Source organism: Pseudorca crassidens, chromosome 9 (genome assembly GCF_039906515.1).
Source record: "Pseudorca crassidens isolate mPseCra1 chromosome 9, mPseCra1.hap1, whole genome shotgun sequence".
Classification (NCBI taxonomy): Eukaryota; Metazoa; Chordata; class Mammalia; order Artiodactyla; family Delphinidae; genus Pseudorca; species Pseudorca crassidens.
Window position 1 is genome coordinate 94,697,618 of NC_090304.1, and position 22,928 is coordinate 94,720,545.

General features: G+C 47.0%; 1 protein-coding gene across 17 annotated transcripts in view; it reads left to right on the forward strand.

Annotated features, from left to right (window-relative positions):
- Window positions 1-22,928, forward strand: part of CEP164 (centrosomal protein 164) — a 70,712-nt gene that overhangs the window by 15,506 nt on the left and 32,278 nt on the right. For 15 of the 17 annotated variants that reach the window (XM_067751134.1, XM_067751139.1, XM_067751138.1 and 12 more), the window contains 4 exons: window positions 8,701-8,905; window positions 15,440-15,595; window positions 15,992-16,126; window positions 16,758-16,835. In XM_067751134.1, the coding sequence (XP_067607235.1) occupies window positions 8,701-8,905; window positions 15,440-15,595; window positions 15,992-16,126; window positions 16,758-16,835 (574 nt within the window). The remainder of the gene's footprint in view (window positions 1-8,700; window positions 8,906-15,439; window positions 15,596-15,991; window positions 16,127-16,757; window positions 16,836-22,928) is intronic. The other 2 variants (XM_067751137.1, XM_067751144.1) reach the window with 2 other exon arrangements.

Sequence of the window (22,928 nt, forward strand, 5' to 3'; positions counted from 1 at the left end):
TGGATTCTGTTTGCTAGTAGTTTGTTGAGGATTTTTGCATCTATATTCATCAGTGATATTGGTCTGTAACTTTCTTTTTCTGTAGTATCTTTGTCTGGTTTTGGTATCAGGATGATGGTGGCCTCATAGAATGAGTTTGGGAGTGTTCCTTCCTCTGCAATTTTTGGAAGAGTTTGAGAAGGATGGATGTTAGGTTCTTCTCTGAATGTTTGATAGAATTAACCTGTGAAGCCATCTGGTCCTGGGCTTTTGTTTGTTGGAAGATTTTCAGTCGCCGTTTCAATTTCATTACTTGTGATTGGTCTGTTCATAATTTCTATTTCTTCCTGGTTCAGTCTTGGAAGGTTATACCTTTCTAAGAATTTGTCCATTTCTTCCAGGTTGTCCATTTTATTGGCATAGAGTTGCTTGTAGTAATCTCTCATGATCTTTTGTACTTCTGCAGTGTCAGTTATTACTTCTCCTTTTTCATTTCTAATTTTATTGATTTGAGTCCTCTCCCTCTTTTTCTTGATCAGTCTGGCTAATGGTTTGTCAATTTTGTTTATCTTCTCAAAGAACCAGCTTTTAGTTTTATTGATCTTTGCTATTGTTTTCTTTGTTTCTATTTCATTTATTTCTGCTCTGATCTTGATGTTTTCTTTCCTTCTGCTAACTTTGGGTTTTGTTTGTTCTTCTTTCTCTAGTTCCTTTAGGTGTAAAGTTAGATTGTTTACTTGAGATTTTTCTTGTTTCTTGAGGTAGGCTTGTATAGCTCTAAACTTCCCTCTTAGAACTGCTTTTGCTGCATCCCATAGGTTTTGGATCGTCGTGTTTTCATTGTCATTTGTCTCTAGGTATTTTCTGATTTCCTTTTTGATTTCTTCAGTGATCTCTTGGTTATTTAGTAACGTATTGTTTAGCCTCCATGTGTTTGTGTTTTTTACGTTTTTTTCCCCTGTAATTCATTTCTAATCTCATAACATTGTGATCAGAAAAGATGCTTGATGTGATTTCAATTTTCTTAAATTTACTGTGGCCTGATTTGTGACCCAAGTTGTGATCTATCCTGGAGAATGTTCCGTGCACACTTGAGAAGAAAGTGTAATCTGCTGTTTTTGGATGGAATGTCCTATAAATATCAATTAAATCTATCTAGTCTATGGTGTCATTTAAAGCTTCTGTTTCCTTTTTTATTTTCATTTTGGATGATCTGTCCATTGGTGTAAGTGAGGTATTAAAGTCCCCCACTGTTATTGTGTTACTGTCGATTTCCTCTTTTTTAGCTTTTAGCAGTTGCCTTAGGTATTGAGGTGCTCCTATGTTGGGTGCATATATATTTATAATTGTTATATCTTCTTCTTGGATTGATCACTTGATCATTATGTAGTGTCCTTCCTTGTCTCTTGTAACATTCTTTATTTTAAAGTCTATTTTATCTGATATGAGTATAGCTACTCCAGCTTTCTTTTGATTTCCATTTGCATGGAATATCTTTTTCCATCCCCTCACTTTCAGTCTGTATGTGTCCCTAGGTCTGAAGTGGGTCTCTTGTAGACAGCATATATATGGATCTTGTTTTTGTATCCATTCAGCAAGCCTGTGTCTTTTGGTTGGAGCATTTAATCCATTCACGTTTAAGGTAATTATCGATATGTATGTTCCTATCACCATATTCTTAATTGTTTTGGGTTTGTTTTTGTAGATCCTTTTCTTCTCTTGTGTTTCCCACTTAGAGAAGTTTCTTTAGCATTTGTTGTAGAGCTGGTTGGTGGTGCTGAATTCTCTTAGCCTTTGCTTGTCTGTAAAGCTTTTGGTTTCTCCATCGAATCTGAATGAGATCCCTCCTGGGTAGAGTAATCTTGGTTGTAGTTTCTTCCCTTTCATCACTTTAAGTATATCATGCCACTTCCTGCTGGCTTGTGGAGTTTCTGCTGAGAAATCAGCTGGTAACCTCATGGGAGTTCCCTTGTATGTTATTTGTCATTTTTCCCTTGTTGCTTTCAATAGTTTTTCTTTAATTTTTGTCAGTTTGATTACTATGTGTCTTGGCGTGTTTCTCCTTGGATTTATCCTGCCTGGGACTTGCTGCACTTCCTGGACTTGGGTAGCTATTTCCTTTCCCATGTTAAGGAAGTTTTCGACTATAATCTCTTCAAATATTTCCTGTGGTCCTTTCTCTCTCTCTTCTCCTTCTGGGACCCCTATAATGTGAATGTTGTTGCATTTAATGTTGTCCCAGAGGTCTCTTAGGCTGTCTTCATTTCTTTTCATTCTTTTTTCTTTATTCTGTTCTGCAGCAGTGAATTCCACCATTCTGTCTTCTAGGTGACTTATCCGTCCTTCTGCCTCAGTTATTCTGCTATTGATTCCTTCTAGTTTATTTTAGTTATTGTATTGTTCATCTCTGTTTGTTTGTTCTTTAGTTCTTCTAGGTCTTTGTTAAACATTTCTTGCATCTTCTCGATCTTTGCCTCCATTGTTTTTCCGAGGTCCTGGATCATTTTCACTATCATTATTCTGAATTCTTTTTCTGGAAGGTTGCCTATCTCCACTTCATTTAGTTGTTTTTCTGGGGTTTTATCTTGTTCCTTCATCTGGTACATAGCCCTCTGCCTTTTCATCTTGTCTGTCTTTCTGTGAATGTGGTTTTTGTTCCACAGGCTGCAGGAATGTAGTTCTTCTTGCTTCTGCCCTCTGGTGGATGAGGCTATCTAAGAGGCTTGATGGGAGGGACTGCTGGTGGGTAGAGCTGACTGTTGCTCTGGTGGGCAGAGCTCAGTAAAACTTTAATCCACTTTACTGTTGATGGGTGGGGCTGGGTTCCCTCCCTGTTGGTTGTTTTGCCTGAGGCAACCCAACACTGGAGCCTACCTGGGCTCTTTGGTGGGGCTAATGACAGACTCTGGGAGGGCTCACGCCAAGGAGTACTTCCCAGAACTTCTGCTGCCAGTGTCCTTGTCCCCATGATGAGCCACAGTGCCCCGTGCCCCCCCCACCCCCCCCCCCCCCCGCCTCTGCAGGAGACCCTCCAACACTAGCAGGTAGGTCTGGTTCAGTCTCCCCTGGGGTCACTGTTCTTTCCCCTGGGTCCCGATGTGCACACTACTTTGTGTGTGCCTTCCAAGAGTGGAGTCTCTGTTTCCCCCAGTCTTGTCGAAGTCCTACAATCAAATCCCACTAGGCTTCAAAGACTGATTCTTTAGGAATTCCTCCTCCCGTTGCGGTATGCGGGCCTCTCACTGTTGTGGCCTCTCCCGTTGCGGAGCACAGGCTCCGGACACACAGGCTCAATGGCCACGGCACAGGGGCCCAGCCGCTCCGCTGCATGTGGGATCTTCCCGGACCAGGGCACGAACCCGTGTCCCCTGCATCGGCAGACGGACTCAACCACTGCGCCACCAGGGAAGCCCATCTTTTATAGTTTTTAGTGTACACATCTTGCTCATATTTTGTCACATTTATCTCTCTTCTTTTGATGCTTCTGTAAATGCTATCTTTTATTTATTTATTTTTATGTTATTGAAGTATAGTTGATTTACAATGTTGTGTTAATTTCTGCTGTACAGCAGTGTGATTCAGTTATAAATACATATACATTCTTTTCATATTCTTTTCCATTATGGTTTTTTTTGAAATGTCAATTTCCAATTGTTGATTGCCTTCATATAAAAATAAAATTGGTTTTTGTATACTGACCTTGTAGCCTGCAACCTTGCTAAACTTACTTATGTCAGTTCTAGTAGCTTTTTTGTAGATTCTATAGGATTTTCTACATAGATGGTATGTCTTCTGGGACATGTCCTTTCTAACCTGGATACCTTATATTTCTATTTCTTGCCTTACTGCACTGACTGGAACCTCCAGTACAATTGAATAGAAGTGGTGACAATGGACATTTTGGCCTTGTTCCTGACCTTAAGGGGAAGCATTCAGTCTTTCACCGTTAAGTATGATGTTAGGTGATGTTAGCTGTAGGGTTTTCTAAATGCCATTTGTCAGGATGAGGAAGTTCCCTTGTATTCCTAGCTTGCTGAGAGTTTAAATCCAAAATGGATGTTGGATTTTATCAAATATTTTTTCTGTATCTATTGATAGAATCATATGATTTTTCTTTATTGGTCTGTTAATATGGTCAATTATATTGATTGGTTTTCAAATGTTAGACCGACCTTACATTCCTGGGATAAACTCTGCTTGGTAATGATTATATATTATTGGATTTGATTTTTTAAAAATTTTGTTAAGTACCTTTGCTCCAAAATGATAGCTTGAATGCAATGAGATGGATAGAGTTGGGTATTTTTTAAATTACTGATTTCCAATTTTATTTGTTCATTATATCTATTCTTTGTTACATGTTGAGAGTTCTTTTTGTTCAGTAAGTGATCCTGTTTATGTAAATGTTCTATGTGTGCTTGATAAGAATGTAGTCTCTCATTTTTGGATACAGCGTTCTTTTTTTTAAAAAATTAATTAATTAATTTGGTGCATCGGGTATTAGTTGCAGCCCGTGGGCTGCTTAGTTGCAGCAGGCAGGCTCCTTAGTTGTGGCATGCGAACTCTTAGTTGTGGCATGCGAACTCTTAGTTGCGGCATGCACGTGGGATCTAGTTCCCTGACCAGGGATCGAACCCAGGCCTCCTAAATTGGGACCGCGGAGTCTTATCCACTGCGCCACCGGGGAAGTCCCCAAGGTTCTTTTTTTTATTAAAGTATAGTTGATGTATTACAATTTTTTGTTAGTTTCTGGTGTGCAGCAGAGTGATTCAGTTTTATATATATATATATATATATATACACACACATACACACACACACACACACACACACACACACATGTATAAGAATATATGATGAACCTAGGGCAGGACAGGAATAAAGACGCAGACTTAGAGAATGGACTTGAGGGCATGGGGAGGGGGAAGGGTAAGCTGAGACGAAGTGAGAGAGTAGCATTGACATATGTACACTACCAAATGTAAAATAGATAGCTAGTGGGAAGCAGCTGCATAGCGCAGGGAGATCAGCCTGGTGCTTTGTGACCACCTAGAGGGGTGGGATAGGGAGGGTGGGAGGGAGGTGCAAGAGGGAGGGGATATGGGGATATATGTATACATACAGCTGATTCACTTTGTTATACAGCAGAAACTAACACAGCATTGTAAAGCAATTATAGTCCAATAAAGATGTTAAAAAATATATTCTTTTTCATAATCTTTTCCATTATAGTTTATTACAGGATGTTGAATATAGTTCCCTGTGCTATACAGTAGGACCTTGTTTTTCATATATAGTAGTTTGTATCTGCTAATCCCAAACTCCTGATTTTTCCTTACCTCATCCCTTTCCCCTTTGGTAACCATAAATTTGTTTTCTGAGTCTGTGAGTCTGTTTCTGTTTTTGGATACAGGGTTCTTAAATGTCCTTTATATCAAGCATGCTAAATGTGTTTATCTTCCTGTGTCCTGAGTAATTGTTGTCTGGTCTCACTCTTTGTTTTTTTTTTTTTTTGGCTGCACTGTGTGGCTTGTGGGATCTTAGTTTCCCCACCAGGAATTGAACCTGTGCCCCAGCAGTGAAAGCTCTGAGTTCAGGGAAATCCCTGGTCTCACACTTTTTTAAAAATTTTAAATTTATTTATTTATTTTTGTCTGCCTTGGGTCTTCGTTGCGGTGCGCGGGCTTCTCATTGCGGTGGCGTCTCTTGTTGCGGAGCACGGGCTCTAGGCGCACAGGCTTCAGTAGTTGTGGCACGCGGGCTCTAGAGTGCAGGCTCAGTAGTTGTGATGCACGGGATTAGTTGCCCCGAGGCATGTGGGATCTTTCGGACCAGGACTCCAACCCGTGTCGCCTGCATTGGCAGGCGGATTCTTTACCACTGTGCTACCAGGGAAGTCCCTGGTCTCACACTTGAATAGTGGTTTAGTTGAGTACAGATTTGTCAACAGCTGTTTGACAATACTGTATACCATTATCTTCTGACCTCTGGGTTTGCTCGTAAGACATGTTTTTTGGTTTCATTAGTTGTTCCTTTGTAGGTAACCAACTTTTCCCCCCTCTGGTTGTTTTTATTATTTTGTTTTTAATCTCTGGTGTTCTGTAATTTCACAAGTGTGTCTAGGTGTGGGTTCATTGTTATTTACTGTGTATAGGAATTGGAGTGCTTCCTTACTCTGAGGACTCATATATCTCTTCAGTTTTGGAAAATTCTCAACCATTATCACTTCCTTTTCTACACCTCTTACTGGAAGTATATTGGATCTTGTTATTTGATCCTCCATGTCTCTTAACTTCTGTTTCATATTTGAAAAATCACTTTATAATTTCCTTTAGCATATTTATTTCCCAATTCACTATTTGTTTCTTCTTCTGCATCAGATCTGGTGGTTTTTCATTTTGAATCTAATGACTACCAGTTCCTTCAAGCTCTCTTATGTTCTTTTCAATATGTCTAGGTTTTTTTAGAGTTCTGTTCTTTCATTATGGATTCTACTCCTTTATCCCTACAATAGTTTTAAATATTGTTATTTTTAGCCTTCTTTTGATTGTTCTACTCTCTCAGTTCTTCTTTTCATTGTATTACTGATTTGCCCTCGTGGCGAAATGTTTCCTCACGTCTCCTCTGTAATTAGTTATTGTGCATTTTGTGAATTCATCTTCTGCAGAGGTTATTTTCTGTGAGTGTCTCATTCCTAGGTTGTTGAGTGGCTTTACAATGGTTTCTGCCAAGGAGTTTTCAGTGGTTTAGGACTAAATTTGTCCGTTAATTTTCTGACTTGGGGTTCCCTTACCACATTTCGGACTATATATCTACATGTGTCTTGGGGTTTCAGTTTTTCATTAAATTTTATTTTCCCCACCTAGAACCTGACATGTTTCCTTGCTGCTTCCATGACCTAGGTCCTTTTATTCATGGAGGGAACAGCCCGAAGGGCCCCAGATACACCTAGGGTCTCATTTCCAGTTCCTAAATTCACGAAGGCCTAAGGCCACATTTTGTTCTAAACTGGCATTAAAACCCAAGTTCCACAGGCCTATATCCAGGTCAGATACCAGTTTTGACCTGTCAGTTCATGCACTTATTATTCAGGTTTCATGTTTTCTTTTTGTTTCTGGCACCTGAGAATTTCTCTTTCCGTCTGGCTATGTGAATAGTGGTGCTGTGACCATTGGTGTACAAATGTCTGTTCGAATCCCTGCTTTCAATTCTTTTGGGTATGCCTCCAGAGGTGGAATTTCTGGTTCAAATGGTGATTCTATTTTTAATTTTTTGAGGAACTGTCATGCTGTGTTCACTATGGCTACACCATTTTCCATTCCCGCCAGTAGTGCACCAGGGTTCCAGTTTCTCTACATCCTTGCCAGCGCTTGTTATTTTCTGCTTTTTTTTTTTTGGCCACGCCCTGCAGCATGTGAGATTTTAGTTCCCCAACCAGCGAACGAACCCGGGCCCTTAGCAGTGAGAGTCCTAACTGCTGGACCGCCAGGGAATACCCATATTTTCTGCTGTTTTGATAATAGCCATGCTAATGGGTGTGAAGTGACATTTCATTGTAGTTTTAATTTTCACTTCCCTAATCTTCAGTGGTGTTGAGCATCTTCTCATGTGCTTCTTGGTCATTTGTATGTCTTTTTATCTTTTACGTCTGATATTTTTCCTGTTTTACTGCATATTTTCTCTTTCATTTGAATTAAGATTGAGCTTGTCAGATTTCATAAGGAGCCTGATTGGGACTGTATTGGATTTATACATTAATTTGAGGATTAATGGCATGTTTACAGACTTGAATCTTTCTATTCAGGAACACTGGGTGTCTCTCCAATTGTTTTTTCTTCCCCTGAATTTTCAATAAAGCTTTATGAATATTTTGCACACTTCGGACTTATTCCTGGGTATTGCATCTTTCATATCGCAATATATGGATTATATTGCAATATATGGATTACTGATAATGGTGGGTGGGATGAATGGCTTATTTTAGACTTGTTCCTGTTGAGACCTACCTTCTACATTATTTTCTTTTATTGTTGATTGACCCCACTAGCTTGGATTATCACCTCTTACGAGTTTAGAATCTTTTGCAAAATCAGAGCTATCACAACGCATATTTTTTCTTCAGATCATTTATGAAAATATTAAGCAAGTTCTATCCCAGAATTTATCTCCATGATACCATAGTGTTTGTATTTCTCCATCTAAAACAAAGTTTATTCCTACTCTAGTCTACCATGAATTCTCAGGAACCTTAACAATTAAACGTCTCCATCTAGAGAAGTCCTTAGGTATCCCAATCATTTGTTTCTATCTAAGGAAACTCTTTATTCTTAGCCAAATGGTACCCGTCAATTTTTATTTTTTTAATTTTGGCTGCACTGGGTCTTTGTTGTGGTGCGGGCTCTTCGTTGCAGCGCACGGGCTTCTCTCTAGTTGCGGCACGCGGGCTTGTTGCCCCGAGGCATGTGGGATCTTAGTTCCCTGACCAGGGATCGAACCCATGTCTCCTGCATTGGAAGGCGGATTCTTAACCACTGGACCATAAGGAAAGTCCCTACCCTTCAATTTTGTGTTAATCCTTTCCTCTCTTCTTTTCTCTCTCTCCCCTTCTCCCCAGAGTTCTTCCTTCTTCTCTGCCTCCTTGCCATTTGTCTTCTTCTTTTTTTTTCCTGTGTAGCTTTGGACCTGAGCAGGGACTAACTTGTGACCTCTGCTCATCCCCAGCCAGGACATCACAGGTGATATTTACTATTTCAACTTTGCCAACGGGCAGTCCATGTGGGACCACCCCTGTGATGAGCACTATCGGAACTTGGTGATCCAAGAGCGGGGGAAACTGTCGACTCCTGGGGCTGTTAAGAAGAAAGAAAAGAAAAAGAAAAAGGAAAAGAAAGACAAGAAGGACAAAGAGACCTCCAAAAGCCCCCTGGTGAGTCAGTGGATCCAGCTCTCAGAGAGGCCAGGCCTGAAACCTGAGGGATATCGGGAACCTCTAGCTGTTTACAGCTGGGAGGTTAAGAATAACAACAGTAATATAGTAACTTTCTGATAGTGCCTCATCTGACTTATGCCTGTCTTCTGGCAAATTTTCCTTTTAGGCTTCTAGAAGTGGTTACTATCTCTAAGCAATTTCTTTTTCCCCCTTGGGAGGCACATATGACATAATAGGATGAGTGAGGGAGTGCCCTGCTGAGGATGGGGTTTTGCAGTGACGCCGTCTGCCCCTCTGGAGAGTTGGGGCCCAGGGAGCACTTGGTGGAGGCCAGAGAACCCAGAGGAGCGAGTGCCTCTCCTCTCCTTTCCGAGCCAGGCTTTCCTCGTGTGGGTTCATCATGTGTCTCGGTGGTGCAAATTCCTAGATGTCTGATGAGCCATAATTCAGTTGTCAGAACGTCAGTGCCTTCAAGATCCAGAAAGAAAAGCTTGAGGCTTTATCTGGCCCTGTGGATGGCCTTTGCTGCCATTGTCCTCGGTTCATGGTGGATAACTGACATTTGATTGCAGGGTCATCACCTTGGTCCCAAGTAGCTTTTTTACTCAGAGTTGAAAGTTATCTTTCCCATTATCATTCTATTTGTCCCTCCAGGTGTGAGGCAGGTGGGCCACATTGAGGAGAGGGAGGGACTTGGGAACCCAGTTTAGCCAAGTGGGGAACGCTGGGAATACCTTTTCAACCCTCTTAATGGTCGAGTTGATTTGCTCTCTTATTTATGGTCTTTATTTCCCACTGGTGCCTGGTGCTTACTTCTCAGGGAAGATTTCCTCCATCTTCCTTCTTTTGCAAGGTGTCAGTTCTGACATTGGATAGTTGCTGATGAATTTAGCTCTTTTAATCATTTCCAAGCTCTCCAGTTACTCCCCCCCACCCCAATATTACTAATCATGGTTCTGAGAAATAAGACAGCAAGTCCATTCTTCCAGGTGGAGAAAAGAGAACAGGTAATTTCCAAAGAGGCTGAATTTTCTAATGCCGTGTGTTTGAAAGGTAAAAGATGTATAATGGGCTTTCCACTAACCCCGGACTATTTTACATGATAATCGGCATCTGGGCAGGCTCTGGCATGACTGAAGGTGAGAGAGGGAATGAAGTGAGGGTTCTGGGGTGGGGGATTGGGTAATAGACTGAGCTCTGGGTGTGTGACTGAGTTCCTGGAGCTCCCTGTTAAAAAGGATTCCTCCTGTGGCTTCAGGAGCTGAGGGCAAGTGGACTGCGCTGGGCTGCCAGTCTGGATCTTAGGGCTCAGGACAGGCGCCAACCAGTGTGTCCAGGGGCAGGCCTGACCAGGTGGGCGACCGGGCTCAGGTGGTTTGGGCTCTCTGCAGGAGAGCTGGGTGGAGTTTAGGGTGAATGCAGGATGTGGTTGATCTTTTATGGTTTTGTCTACCCCGAGATTCCCTGACTGTGTGGACCTCTCTTGAGCAGTACCAACTCTTGCCTTTGGTAGAAGACCTAGTCCAGGTTCCCAAGGCTCGGTTCACTGCTTATGTTTCCCCTCTTTCCTCCCTTCTTAGACTCTTTCTGATAGTCCTTGATAAGGATGGTGGATTTTATGAAATTAACCAATCACAGAATTGAGAGCTTGATGGTACCTTTGGGGTAATCTAGTTGGTGATTTTCAGACGTTTGTTAGCAATGGAACCCTGTCTTCACATCAGTTCTCCCATAGAGGGCCAGTGGATAAAGAAGAAGTGGAGCTGCTCTGGTTGAACCTGGGGGTGTGGGTCTTGGTGATGCCTGTTCCCCGTCACATGCCCACCATAGCAGCCCCCAAGGTACCAGGCGGAACCAATATGTGGGTTCCATGGCGCAAGGTTTGTAAGCCATTGACCTCATTGAACCTCCTCTTTATAGATAAGGAAACTAGGGCCCAGAAAACAACAAAGCTCAGGGAGTTTTTAGCTTTTCTTCCCTCATGGGTTTGTGTTTTTCTTTAAACGGAGGGTGGGTTTCTGCTAAGGGTTTGCCAAGGGCTAAAGTAGCAAGTAGAAATCAGAAGCGCTTTGTCTTAGTTTTCTCTGCCTGTTTATATACCCATCTAGGAAACACAGCCTGAGCAGGGACTTCTGCCTTCTTCCTCCTTTCTCCGTGGCCCATCCCCTCTCTCAGCACCTGGGCTGGCTGATCTGGACCTAGACCAAGAGATGCAGGCTAGAAGTGAGGGCTCCTTTAAGAAAGGGAAGAGCCCACGTATGCTGGCTGACATCCCTAGGTCTCTCACGGGCTCCCTGCCCAGCAAGCTACAGCCACTCTTCAAGGGCCAAGCTTCCCGAACCCACCAGATCTTTGCCGACGTGGAGAAAATCTTAGGCAGGGCCCCAGCCCACTGCAGGACAGAATTAGGTGATCAGCAGGGTCTGGAGAAGCCCCAGCAGGCGACAGAGAAAATCTACCTGGGGTTTTCAGACCCTGAAATAGAAGAGCTGGAAATGAGGACCAGACAGCAGAAACCTGGCGCTTTGGGCCCTGACCACAGCAGGCCCTTCCGGAACGGGCAGGATGCGTTAGAGAGCAGGAGCCAGGCCTTGGTCCACTTGAAGTTTTTGGAAGCCCTCAAGGGCCTGCAGCTGAAAGGGGAGCAGCACAGCCATAACATGGCCAAGCGGAGCTCCACTGGCCCCGGGGGGGACAAGGGCCAGAGCCCCATTCCCTCACCATCCCCTGAGGAGGATCCCTCCCTGTCCCTTTGTTCTTCTGACCCCATGCTGCCTGCCAGGAAGAGCAAGCCGTTCTTGTTAGTCAGCAGCCCAGCTGAAGACCAGAGCTGGCAGGGCGTTTCTGGGGAAGAGGGCAGCATGGGCAGGGGCAGGAGGAGGAGAGAGCCCCCGGGATTGTGGATGGGACAGGTCTCCAAGCTTGTCCACAAGGACGCCCCTTGGGGCAGCAAGAAAATAGAGCCCGAAGACCCTGAGGCTCCAGGGGCCTCAGCCATAGGTCCACCTCAGGGGCTCTTGCTAATACCCCCCGATACCCTGGTCTCAGAACCAGCCCAGAGCGCCCCTGCAGTCGCCTCGCAGGCCCCTCGAGGGTCTCCTGCCAGTGAGAAGACACCACCCCCAGGCTCTTTGGAGCCCCCTGCAGAGGACAGGAGGCTGGGCAGGTTTGGGCCTGACTTGGAGAGTAGCAGCAGCAGCCTGGCCTCTCACCTGGGCTCTGAGGTCCTGGGGGAGGTGACCAACTTCCCGTGGGACCTGCAGAGCTCACGGGGATCTGAGCGGGGTGCGGGTCAGTCAGGCCCCGGACCCAGCGAGCAGCACCCCAGCCCCTTCCTGGCGCCCCAGTTGTCCCACATGCAGAGCTCTGCCGAGGAGCAGTCAGAGAGTGAAGACTACTCTGAGGACCAGAGGTTCTACCAGCACATCCTGCAGATGTTCAAGCTCTCCAGGCGGCTGGAGGGCCCGGGGCCGCCCGAGAGCGCGCGGGACAGGCCGTGCAGAGACCTTGCCAGCGTGGTCTGCCGCCTGGCAGCTGAGTCTTCCAGGATGTCTAGTGAGGGCGAGCACGAGGCCATCAGAGCCATGAGCTCCCAGTTTCTGTCTTGGGGGCCAGAGACGCGGGAGCATCCTCAGAAGGTGGCCGGCGCCCCGGCTGGGCAGGAGGCCTCTCAGCAAGCTCGTTTCCAGCCAAGCAGCAGCCCCCTCAGGCAGGGGCTGGTCAAGCTGAGTTCCAGCAGAGGGCTTGCTACAGAGCCAGGCAAGATGCAGCTTCTCAACCAGGTAGGCTTCTTAGAGAGCACGGCCTTCAGGCTCAGTGAACTCGGCAGGGAGGGAGCAGGTTGAGCTGACACCCTAACACAGCCAGCAGGTCTGCTTTCCTGTTATCTGTCCTCCCTTGGTAACTATTGATCCCTTAACCACCCAGGATGGCCATCTTGTGGGATGACATGCAGTTCCTGTTTCTTCTGCCCCATCACCTGCAAGATAGGGGCTGAGGGTATCTAGACTTCCCTTCCCTTGACCTAACTGTACTTCGTGGGTGGTTCACATGCTCTGACGATGCTCAGTTTTGAGGGTGAGCAAGGTGGCACTTATCCTGGCACTCATGCAAGATACAGGTACTGTCCCAGGATTTGGGAAGCATTCCCCATCAGCTGGTTATGAAGAGGTCCTCCCAAGTAGACACCCTACCCCCAGCCTCTGAACTTAGTCCCTTCTGGGAATCACACAGAACTAGAGTTAACACTGTCATGAGAGGCTGAAGCCCAGGCTCTCTCTGCCGTTCAGTGAGCTGCTTCTGCTCCTTGCTTCCCAGCGTTTCCAGAACCATGTGAATAATCTGTGTCAGGCTTGTGCTGACCACGTGATCCTTCACTTCCTCCCCTCTTGGGATCTACCAAAGGGTTGTGCTTGCCCTGTCATTCCAACTCCTTTTCCCTTTAAAGAGTCACCACTAGCTTCATTCAGAAGTCAGATTGGATCCCAGACCACCGCGGGGGTCGATCTGCATTTCCCCGGCTATTCTTTGGCTGTTGCCCAGTGGCTTTACCCAGTTGTTACCTCGGTTCCTAATTGCTGGCGTGCCCTGGTTCTCTGTTAGCTCTAATAACTACTGTAGCACTATAAATATCAGATAAGCTGCAGATTATCCTGACAGTTTTAATTAGCCCAATGGCAGCAAGTTTATCCTCTCTGAAGGACAACGCCACGCACAGCCCATAATGCGTGATCAGCTAGGAGCCAGGGATGTATAATTTCCCTACTAACCGCTGATTTGGTAAAGGCCTGGGAGAACAAAGCCCTCAGCGGGTCTGTCTCCCTCCCTCAGGCCCCCAGCACGTTAGCAAATTAGCCATGTTAGGAGTCTGTAATATTCCATAAATATAGTATGGGAAGAATTTTACTCGCTGATCCACTGGGCTGGCTGCGGGGAGCAGGCTGGGTTTGCTAACAGTTCACCTCAGAGCGGATTTCCTGGGCTCCTTTTCTGCCATAGCCAGGAGGCAGTGTACAATACTGGCTTAGAGATTGCCCTGCGTTCCGGTCCCACGTCTGCCCTCATTGCAGGCCCTATGATTTGGGGCAGGGGTCTTGACCTCACCAGTCTCCGTTTGCTCTTGTGGGGACTGTGGCCTCAGATGGTTTTGACAGTGAAATGAGACAGGTGCTTACCCCGGTGCCCAGGGCTCAGGCAAAGTTGGCCAATTTTTTTATTATCAGCTCCTTTTCTGCCTAACGAAGATACCCTGCAACAGGCCAGGTGACTGGGAACCTACAAAGGTTTGGGAGGGGGTCTCGTGTCACCTTTCAGATAAGCATCTGATGCCCTTCCCATGCAGAAATGGGTCGTGTTCAGAGCCCACCCGATGGTCTGGCCCCAGGCCCAGCTGCGGGTGAGAAGATGGGCCACCTGAACTCTGCCTGACCGCCTCAGGTTCCCCTTTCTCTCTTCAGTCCCCATGGAATTAGAAAGGAATGGAATTTTTGTGTTGTTTTATATACAATTTAAATTTGAGGATATTTAAAGAGCTGTTTGTAAACTGTCCCCAGAATGCTATCCTGCCTCGGCTTCTAAGCCCAGACTCTTGTGATGTGAATCCCTGTAATGATAGCAATTCCACAGCGCTGGTGTAGCCCTGGGCCACGCACACATGCTCCTTGCTGTCAGTATCTCATTTGAATTTCTCAACAAACATTCTTAAGTAGCAAGACACACATCATCTCTGTCTTGCAGATGAGTAAACTGAGAATCCAAGAGTCCGTGAGCGACCCAACGTCTCACAAATTCTGCCACCCAGTTGGTTTCTCTCCCCAGTCCTCACTGGTACAAAGCCTTCGTTTGGCCATCCCAAGAACAGGGCAAAGGAGGGGCCTGCACAGTCCTCTGGCGAGGCTCCCCCCAGCCCCTTTCCTCATCAGTGGAGAGCGGAAAGAGAGTTCTTTTGTTGCTCATGTGTATTTTTCATAGTTAATATTTATTTTAATGGAAGTAATACATGCCCATGTTATTAAACAATGTCAAGTCGAGCCAAAAGGCATAGAACGAAATATAGCAGTTCTCAGGTGTGGGTACCCCTCCCCAGAGGCAACGGCTCTCTTCCAGTGTTTGCTTCCATATTTGTAAATAATATGCTTAGACTGCTTTTTCTTGATTCATCCGTTTTCAACTTTATCTATTGAGACTTCTCATGCTGGTAGATGAGGCTTTTGTCTCTTCTCCCCCCAACCCCCCAACTTCCTCTGTGGCTTCGGAGGGAGAGCAGAGTCCTCTGCAGCATCTGCCAGATGTGAAAGAACCATTTGCTGAGAGACAGGCCCAGAGTTACGAGAATCAGGAAGCCAGCCCGTGATTCTCACACGGCTGGCACGATGGTAATTTCTGGATGTTGTGTTTCATTAGCAGCCTCCGAACGGAGGCGGTTTAAATTTGAGCGGGCAGGATTTAGATGTTTTATTTTTATATCCATCTCCACACTCTCAGAGCCCTGTGGTTTCTTGGGTTTGTAACAGGATGTTTTCTGTTGCCCAGGCCCTGGGCTCCCCGTTAGCCCCCATCCACATTCCTCTCGGGGGTCTGGCCCCGTTAAGGGGCCTGGTGGATGCCCCGCCCTCTGCTCTTCGTGGATCTCAAAGCGTGAGCCTGGGGAGCTCGGTGGAGTCTGGTCAGCATGGAGAACTCTCAATGGTAAATGCTTCTTCTTGTGTTCAGTGTAGTTACTGTGGGGCCTCCATGTTCCATGCTAGGAACCGTGACCCATGGATGAGAAATAGAGGGCATGGGCTGAGTCCTTAATGCTCATAATCTAGTGGGGAAGGTGAGTCACACCTGGAGGATGCTGAACAGGGGCTCTGGGTGGTGGAGGATGGACCCAGGGCGTAGGGACTGCAGTGGTGATTTCCCAGTCCCTGCAGCCAGGGCAGCAGGAGTTGGACAGGGAGGGATCCGTGAGCTGGAGCTGCTGGGGTCAGCTTCCTGGAGGTGGTGGGCTTGCTCTGGGAGCCATCTGAACAGAAAGAGAGAGGAGAAGGCAGCTGAGGGTCTTCCCCGTAAGTGCCTTGGTTTTCCTTCTCTATTTTGGAGCCTTCACAGGGTCTCAAGACTTCTGCGTATACAAAGGGTCTCCTGGGCTCCATCCATGAGGACAAGAATGCTCTCAGCCTCTTGGCTTTAGGAGAGGAGACCAATGAGGAGGATGAGGCGGAGAGTGACAACCAGGTAAGAATGAATCCTTTTCTTGGCCTGGAAACCCTCTGTGCTATGAAAAAAAAATTTTTTTTTAAAAATTGTGGTCAAATATGTCTACCATGTTAACCACTTTTAAGCGTACAGTTCAGTGACCTTAACTACCTTCACAGTGTTGTACAGTCATCACCACTATCCATCTCCAGAACTTGTTCATAATCCCATAATCTCTGTACCCTTTAAACAAAGCTCTGGATCCTCCCCTCTCCCCAGTCCCTGATCTACTCTCTGTCTCTGTGAATTTGCCTATTCTAGACATTTCATATAAGTGGAATCATACTGTCTTTGTCCTTTTATGTCGCATAATGTTTTCAAGGTTCATCCATGTTATATAGCACATGTGGCTGGATAATATTCCATTGTATGAATATACCATATTTTGTCTAGCCGTTCATCTGCTGGTGGATAGTTGAGCTGAGCTGTCTTTACCTTTGGGCTAACCTCTGTGCTACTTTGAAAATAAGTGAAAATGATTTTCCAGCCCACAGCTTCATTCCTTGCTCAGTCTGTATACCTGCTGGGTCTGACCCAGAAAGTATAACCAGTGAGGGGCTTCTCGGCCCCCTGGGCTGACCAGTTTCCTTGCCATCGTTTTCATTTTCAGAGTGTCCGAAGCTCAAGTGAGCTTCTTAAGAACCTGCACCTGGACATCGGGGCACTGGGGGGTGACTTCGAGTATGAGGTAAGAGCCTGAAGCCCCTGCAGGCAGATGCCTCAGCCTGGCAGGTCCCTCCTTCCTTTCTTTTTTTTAAAAAAATATTTATTTATCTATTTGGCTGCGCCGGGTCTTAGTTGCGGCATGCGGGATCTTTAGTTGCAGCATGCAGGATCTAGTTCCCTGACCCAGGGATCGAACCCAGGCCGCCTGCATTGGGAGCGCATAGTCTCAACAACTGGACCGCCAAGGAAGTCGCCCTCCTCCCTTCTTCAGCCTTCCTCCTTGTAGGAGACTTGTTTGGAAAGAGTACCATTTTGTCCCAGTCCTGTCCAGATGGGATTTCTGGGGTTTGGGGAAGCACAAGCGTGGAAAGGAATTCATCCATTCACTCATTTCTCAGATAACCACCGTTTATTGAATGTTTCTACATGAGGCACTTTGCTAGGTGCTATTGGCCACACACACCTCAGTAAGCTGTGGTCCCTGCCCTCGAAGAGTTTACAGTCTCATAAAAGAGAGACTTACGTAGCTGGGACTCGGAGTGGAATGCAGGGCCGCCGTCAGGGTGGTAAAACAGTGTTGTGGCTGGGGAGAAGTCGGGGTCTCCTGTCCGTTTGAAAGGCCTTATTGAGAATCTGACATTTGAGGTGAGCCAGGAAGGACGGTGGGTGGGACCGGACGAGCAGAGGCGAGTGGTGAGGGAGAGCTCCAGCTGCAGGGCACTGCACAGGAGCGGAGCACGAGGGTGTCTCCTGCCTGGAGCCCAGGGCGCGTGTGGGAGAGGAGTGGGAAATGGGGCTGTGGAGGTAGGTTGGGCTGGGTCGTGGAGGACCTGAGTGCCAGCTGAGAAGTTGGGACTGGGTTACACCGGCATTGGGAGCCATGGGAGGTTTTGAACAGAGGTGTAATGCTGTCCAGATGCTTAGCATTTGTCGAATGCTGGCTGTGTGGCGGCAGCTGTGCCGTGGTCGATCCCAGCACGGGTAAGGAGTGGCCTGGGCGGGCCTCTGGGAGTGTGCAGTTGGAGAGAAAGGATGCTGGGCACTCTGTGCTTAGTGAGCGCTTAGTACACGTTGAATAAATGAATATTTAGGAAACTGTAAAGCAGGGCCAGGTGTATAAAGAGCTCGAGCACAGGTACACTCTTTGGAGGAGTTCTGAGGGCAGAGAAATTACCTGCCCAGAGATGAGGGAGAACTTGGATGAGACAACATTTGACCCCGGTCTTGAAGAGTAGGGAGGTTTTAGATGTGGGGGTGGAAGGGATGTTTTAGGCAGGTGGACAGCTTGAGCAAAGGCATGAGGCCTGGGAAATGCAGAATATGGATGGAACTAGCTTCCGGAAAATCCCCCCAGCAGTCCTGCTGCTTCTCATCTCTTTCCCTGGTCTGTCCTCCACTCCCACCAGAATGTCCCTTCCTTCCTTCCTTCCTTCCTTCCTTCCTTCCTTCCTTCCTTCCTTCCTTCCTTCCTTCCTTCCTTCCTTCCCTCCTTCCCTCCCTCCCACCCTCCCTCCCTTCCACCCTTCCTCCCACCCTCCCTCCCTTCCTTCCTTCCTTCCTTCCATCCATTTTTGGCTGGGTTGGGCCTTTGTTGCTACGCGGGCTTTTCTTTAGTTGCGGTGAGCGGGGGAGCGGGGGCTACTCTTCGTTGCAGTGCGCGGGCTTCTCATTATGGTGGCTTCTCTTGTTGCAGAGCACGGGCTCTAGGCGCGCGGGCTTCAGTAGTTGCGGCACGCGGGCTCAGTAGTTGTGGCTCGCAGGCTCTAGAGCGCAGGCTCAGCAGTTGTGGCGTATGGGCTTAGTTGCTCCGCGGCATGTGGGATCTTCCCAGACCAGGGCTCGAACCCGTGTCCCCTGCATTGGCAGGAGGATTCTTAACCACTGCTCCACGAGGGAAGTCCCAGAATGTTCTTTCAAACAAACAAAGCCTGAAACTCATCATGTCGTCGTACTAACTAAAAAACCCCAGTACATTCTTCTACTTGAAAAAGAACATTCCCTACTATTTGTTCTCGGTCTATTGTCTAATTTATTAATTTTTAACAATTAAGCTTTCTCTAAATATGTCCAAAGTATTCACACAACCAATAAATCATGAAGTCAACAACTCAGATTTCCCCAGACATTGAAATATTGATTGCAAGGTCAGTTAAACTTTTCACAAAATAGAAAATTCTTTTAAAGACTTTGAACTGAAAGAGATCACTCACATTTATTAGAATGACCACAAAACTGACCAGTGAAACAGCAGTGCCCGTATCATGGATTTAAATGTTTCCTTATTATCTTTTAGTTATGTCCTTATCATCCCTTTCCACGGTCTTATTGTTTCTGACTCTTACTCCTTGGTCTTCAGCTCACCTTGAGAGCTAGGGGGAAGGTCCCAGGTGGGCTGAGGTTGAGAATGCTGGCTGACACCTAGGTGTAGGTGGGCTCTCCCAGCTGACGCAGCTCTAGCCATTGGGCAGGCCCCATGCTATACTTAGGCTCACTCTGTAGCCTCAGAAACGGTCCCTGTTTTCGGCTCTGCACAGTCAGATATGTTTTGATTGTGACTTTGATGCTTTCTGCCACGTGACACGTTTTCTGAGTGTCATCAACCTGATCTGGCTCTACTCTGACACTTCCTTCTGAATGGGGCCTGGTCTGTTTGCATTAAATCCAAAGCCTTCTGTTTCTGGTTCCCTGAAATGATAACTTTATTTCTTCTCATCTGCCATTAAGACCTTATGATGCTGATGGAATCAGTGGCTCAGGTTTTGAGCCTGGAAGGATGTCCATGAGTAGGAATGGGGTGTCAGGAGGACTCGCTGGCTTTTGGAGAAAGAGGGTAGTCTCCACAAGACTGAGCAAACTGAGAGTAGGGATTGTGCCCTGTTCACGTGTGTGTGTCTGGAACCTGGCCTGCTCCCTGGAACTTAGAAAGTGCGCGGGTATGTTTTGCTGAGCGATTGAGTGGATGAATAGGTGAGTGAATGAATGAGCCACGCTGGGACCAGAGGGTATCCTGGCAGGTCGTGTTGTGCTGTTTTCTTCTCTGGGCTTTCCCAGGTCCTGGGTAGAGTGGACACTGGATCCCCGCTTCAGCTGGTGGATTGAAGATCCCGATGTGGATCAATCATGATGTGCTTTGACTTGGGCTAGTTAATTTTTCCTCTATAATAGTTTACAAACGTCCACAAAAAAAGGGATTTTCTTCTTTGACATGTCCTGGATTCTCAAAAGCTTCCCTTCTGATCTTTATATGCTTCTCTGGGGGAGTAGAGCTTTTAAATATATTTTTTATAACCTCTTTAATATAAATAGGCAACCCAGTGTGATGGGGAGAAATGTCTGCAGTGGGAGGTGTTAAATACACTCCCCCCACCCCCCACCCCATCTCTAGCATCCCAGCAGATTTAGTTCTTTTTGCCACATGGAGTGTTGAATTCCTGCGTTCTAACCTCAGGCAGGAACTGGGGCTTCTCCTGGTGGGGAAGGTTAGTGGTGGGGATGAACGGGGGTTTTAGGACAGACAAAGCTGCCTCTGCTTACCATGCCCTTTAAAATGGCTTTTGTCCCAGTTTATAGACCTTGGGTCCTCTGAGCTGCCCACCTCTTCCTGCTTTTGGGCAGCCCTGGCAGCCTGAGATGGAGCGCTTATTCTGTGGTTTGTTTTACCCTGTTTCGCTGTCAACAGTCACTTTGCTCATGATTCCATGAGAGGGCAGTAGGATGGCAAGAATGCCTCTCACTCTCTCTCTCTCTCTCTTTCTCTCTTTCTCTTTCTCTCTCTCTCTCTCTCTCTCTCTCTGTGTCTCCTTCCCCCTCCTCTCCTGCCTTCAACTTAAACCCATTTCTAGTCTATTACAGAATCAAAAAGGATACATTCCTGGAACAGACACTGAGAATGGATGGGAGTGCAAGAGGGGAGGCTGAAGGGTAGGTGAGCAGGCAGCAGATGGCCTTGTAGTGCTGGTGAAAAGACCATCAGCAGATCAAAGGGGAGGGAGGGAGCTGGGCTTAGAAATAACAGGATGATGTCAGTGTGATTGGAAAGCGCTAACAGCACTGGGGAGCAGTGCAAAGAACAGAGACCGACTAGGTGGGAAGGAGACATGGAAAATAAACCGACTGGTGTTTGGCTTGGTGGGGGGGGGGGGTCTCCCCAGAACGGGATCAATGCAAGGACATGGTGTTCCGCTCCCCTGTCTCCCACTCTCGCCCTCCTGAGCCGTGTGGAATGTAGGGCCCCTGCCTTTGTGCTCTGGACCGCAGCAGGGGGATTGCAGCATGGGAGACCTCATAGCTTTGGGGGGATATGTTAAATATTCATGAAATGGTTCGTACAGGCACTCTCCTGCACCCCCCTCTTCATGCAGATGGCAAAGTCTTTTTGGAAAAAGACAGCAGGAATTTGCCTTATACTCAAGGACCTGGGGCTGTGACAGGAGGAGACAGAAGGAGTGTGAGCATGGTTGAGCTGAGAGCAGAGCTGTGCTGTGGGTACATCCCCCGGGTGCCCTGCAGAACACTGGCGCAGGAGGCTGTGCGCAGGGGCCTGGGTGTGCGTCCTGGGCCGGGCCTCAGGCCATGGGCCCCGCGATGGAATGAGGAACAGGGGCTGAGTTAAAGGAGGGGAGCGTGGAGTCAGCTGGGTTTTCCAGACACTCAGCTCTCGTTCATCCATTTGTGGATAATCCACAACAAATGCCTAGTCTCCCCCTGCTGTCCTTCCCCTCAAGACGTCCCCCTGGCTGTCCTGTCATTGCAGTTAGTTGATGTGGGCGCAGGGAATGCAAGTTCACTTATTTTCATGTTAGCCATGTTTTAATATTTTACTATTTACGTAGACAGAATAGGATAAGCTCCATGGAACATTTTTCTTTTGAAGAATTTTAGCTTGAGAGTGGCATAGCCTGGGCCTGACATTCTGTAGTCTGGCCATATTCTTTCATGTGTAAGAATGGGAATCTCCCCCTGGATCTGGTGTCTTCTGATTTTTGATAGGTTACTTGTTTTTCCGTCATCTTGAATATTAATAGTTAATATTTGTTTAGCTATTTTCCATTTCATAAGCACTATAACAAATAATAGTCTAATCCTTGTATAATTTTGTAAAATAGATATCACATCTCCATTTTACAGAGTAGGAACTCCTGTATCTGCATTGACCCACTTAATCTTTTTTTTTTTTTTTTTTGCGGTACACGGGCCTCTCACTGTTGTGGCCTCTCCCGTTGCGGAGCACAGGCTCTGGACGCGCAGGCTCAGCGGCCATGGCTCACGGGCCCAGCCGCTCCGCGGCATGTGGGATCTTCCCGGACCTGTGCACGAACCTGTGTCCCCTGCATTGGCAGGCGGACTCTCAACCACTGCGCCACCAGGGAAGCCCCACTTAATCACTTTTAATATTCAGTCAACAAGCATTGACTGAGCACCTATTATGTGCCAGAAACTAGACACTGAGGATAACAGGGAGCTGATTTGGTGAGGGCAACAGGCAAGGAAGTCAGCAGTTATAAGACAGTAGTTGTTGTGAAAGAGGATGAGGAAGGCTGATCTCAGGAAGGCTTCCTGGAAGAGGCGATGCCGTGAGGACCAGTGGGAGCTTGTCAGGGTAGATTGTGTGTGTATTAAGAACGCACACGGCAGAGCAGGGAGATGGTGTAATGTTTGTTCACAGGCAGGATGTGTGTGTGTCTGGAGATGACCTCAGAGGAGCAAGCAGGGCTGGGCTGGGTGAGAAGGGCTGTGGGCCGTGTGAGGAGATGTGAACTGGTGGTCCGACACCTCTTCTGCCCCCTAATCCAAGGCCTGTTGCCTTTCTTTCATCATGAGATGAGCGCGGCCGGGGTGGCTTGGCTGTGCTTGCTGAGTCAGACCCCTCACTCCCCCCGAGACACTCCCACGTCCTTCTTGGCATCCAGGAGCCCCACAGACTGGTCACTGCGTGCTGGCTGCTGCCGAGAGCCGGCTGCTGCGGGGACACCTGGCCTCGCCCTGAAGATGCCTCTCAAAGAGGAGGAGCTCATCTTGGCCCCTCTGCACCCAGTGACCATGAAGACTTCCTCCACACTATAAGTTAGGGTGTCAGGAGGGTGGGCAGCCGTGGAGGGCACCCTGCCTTCGTGCT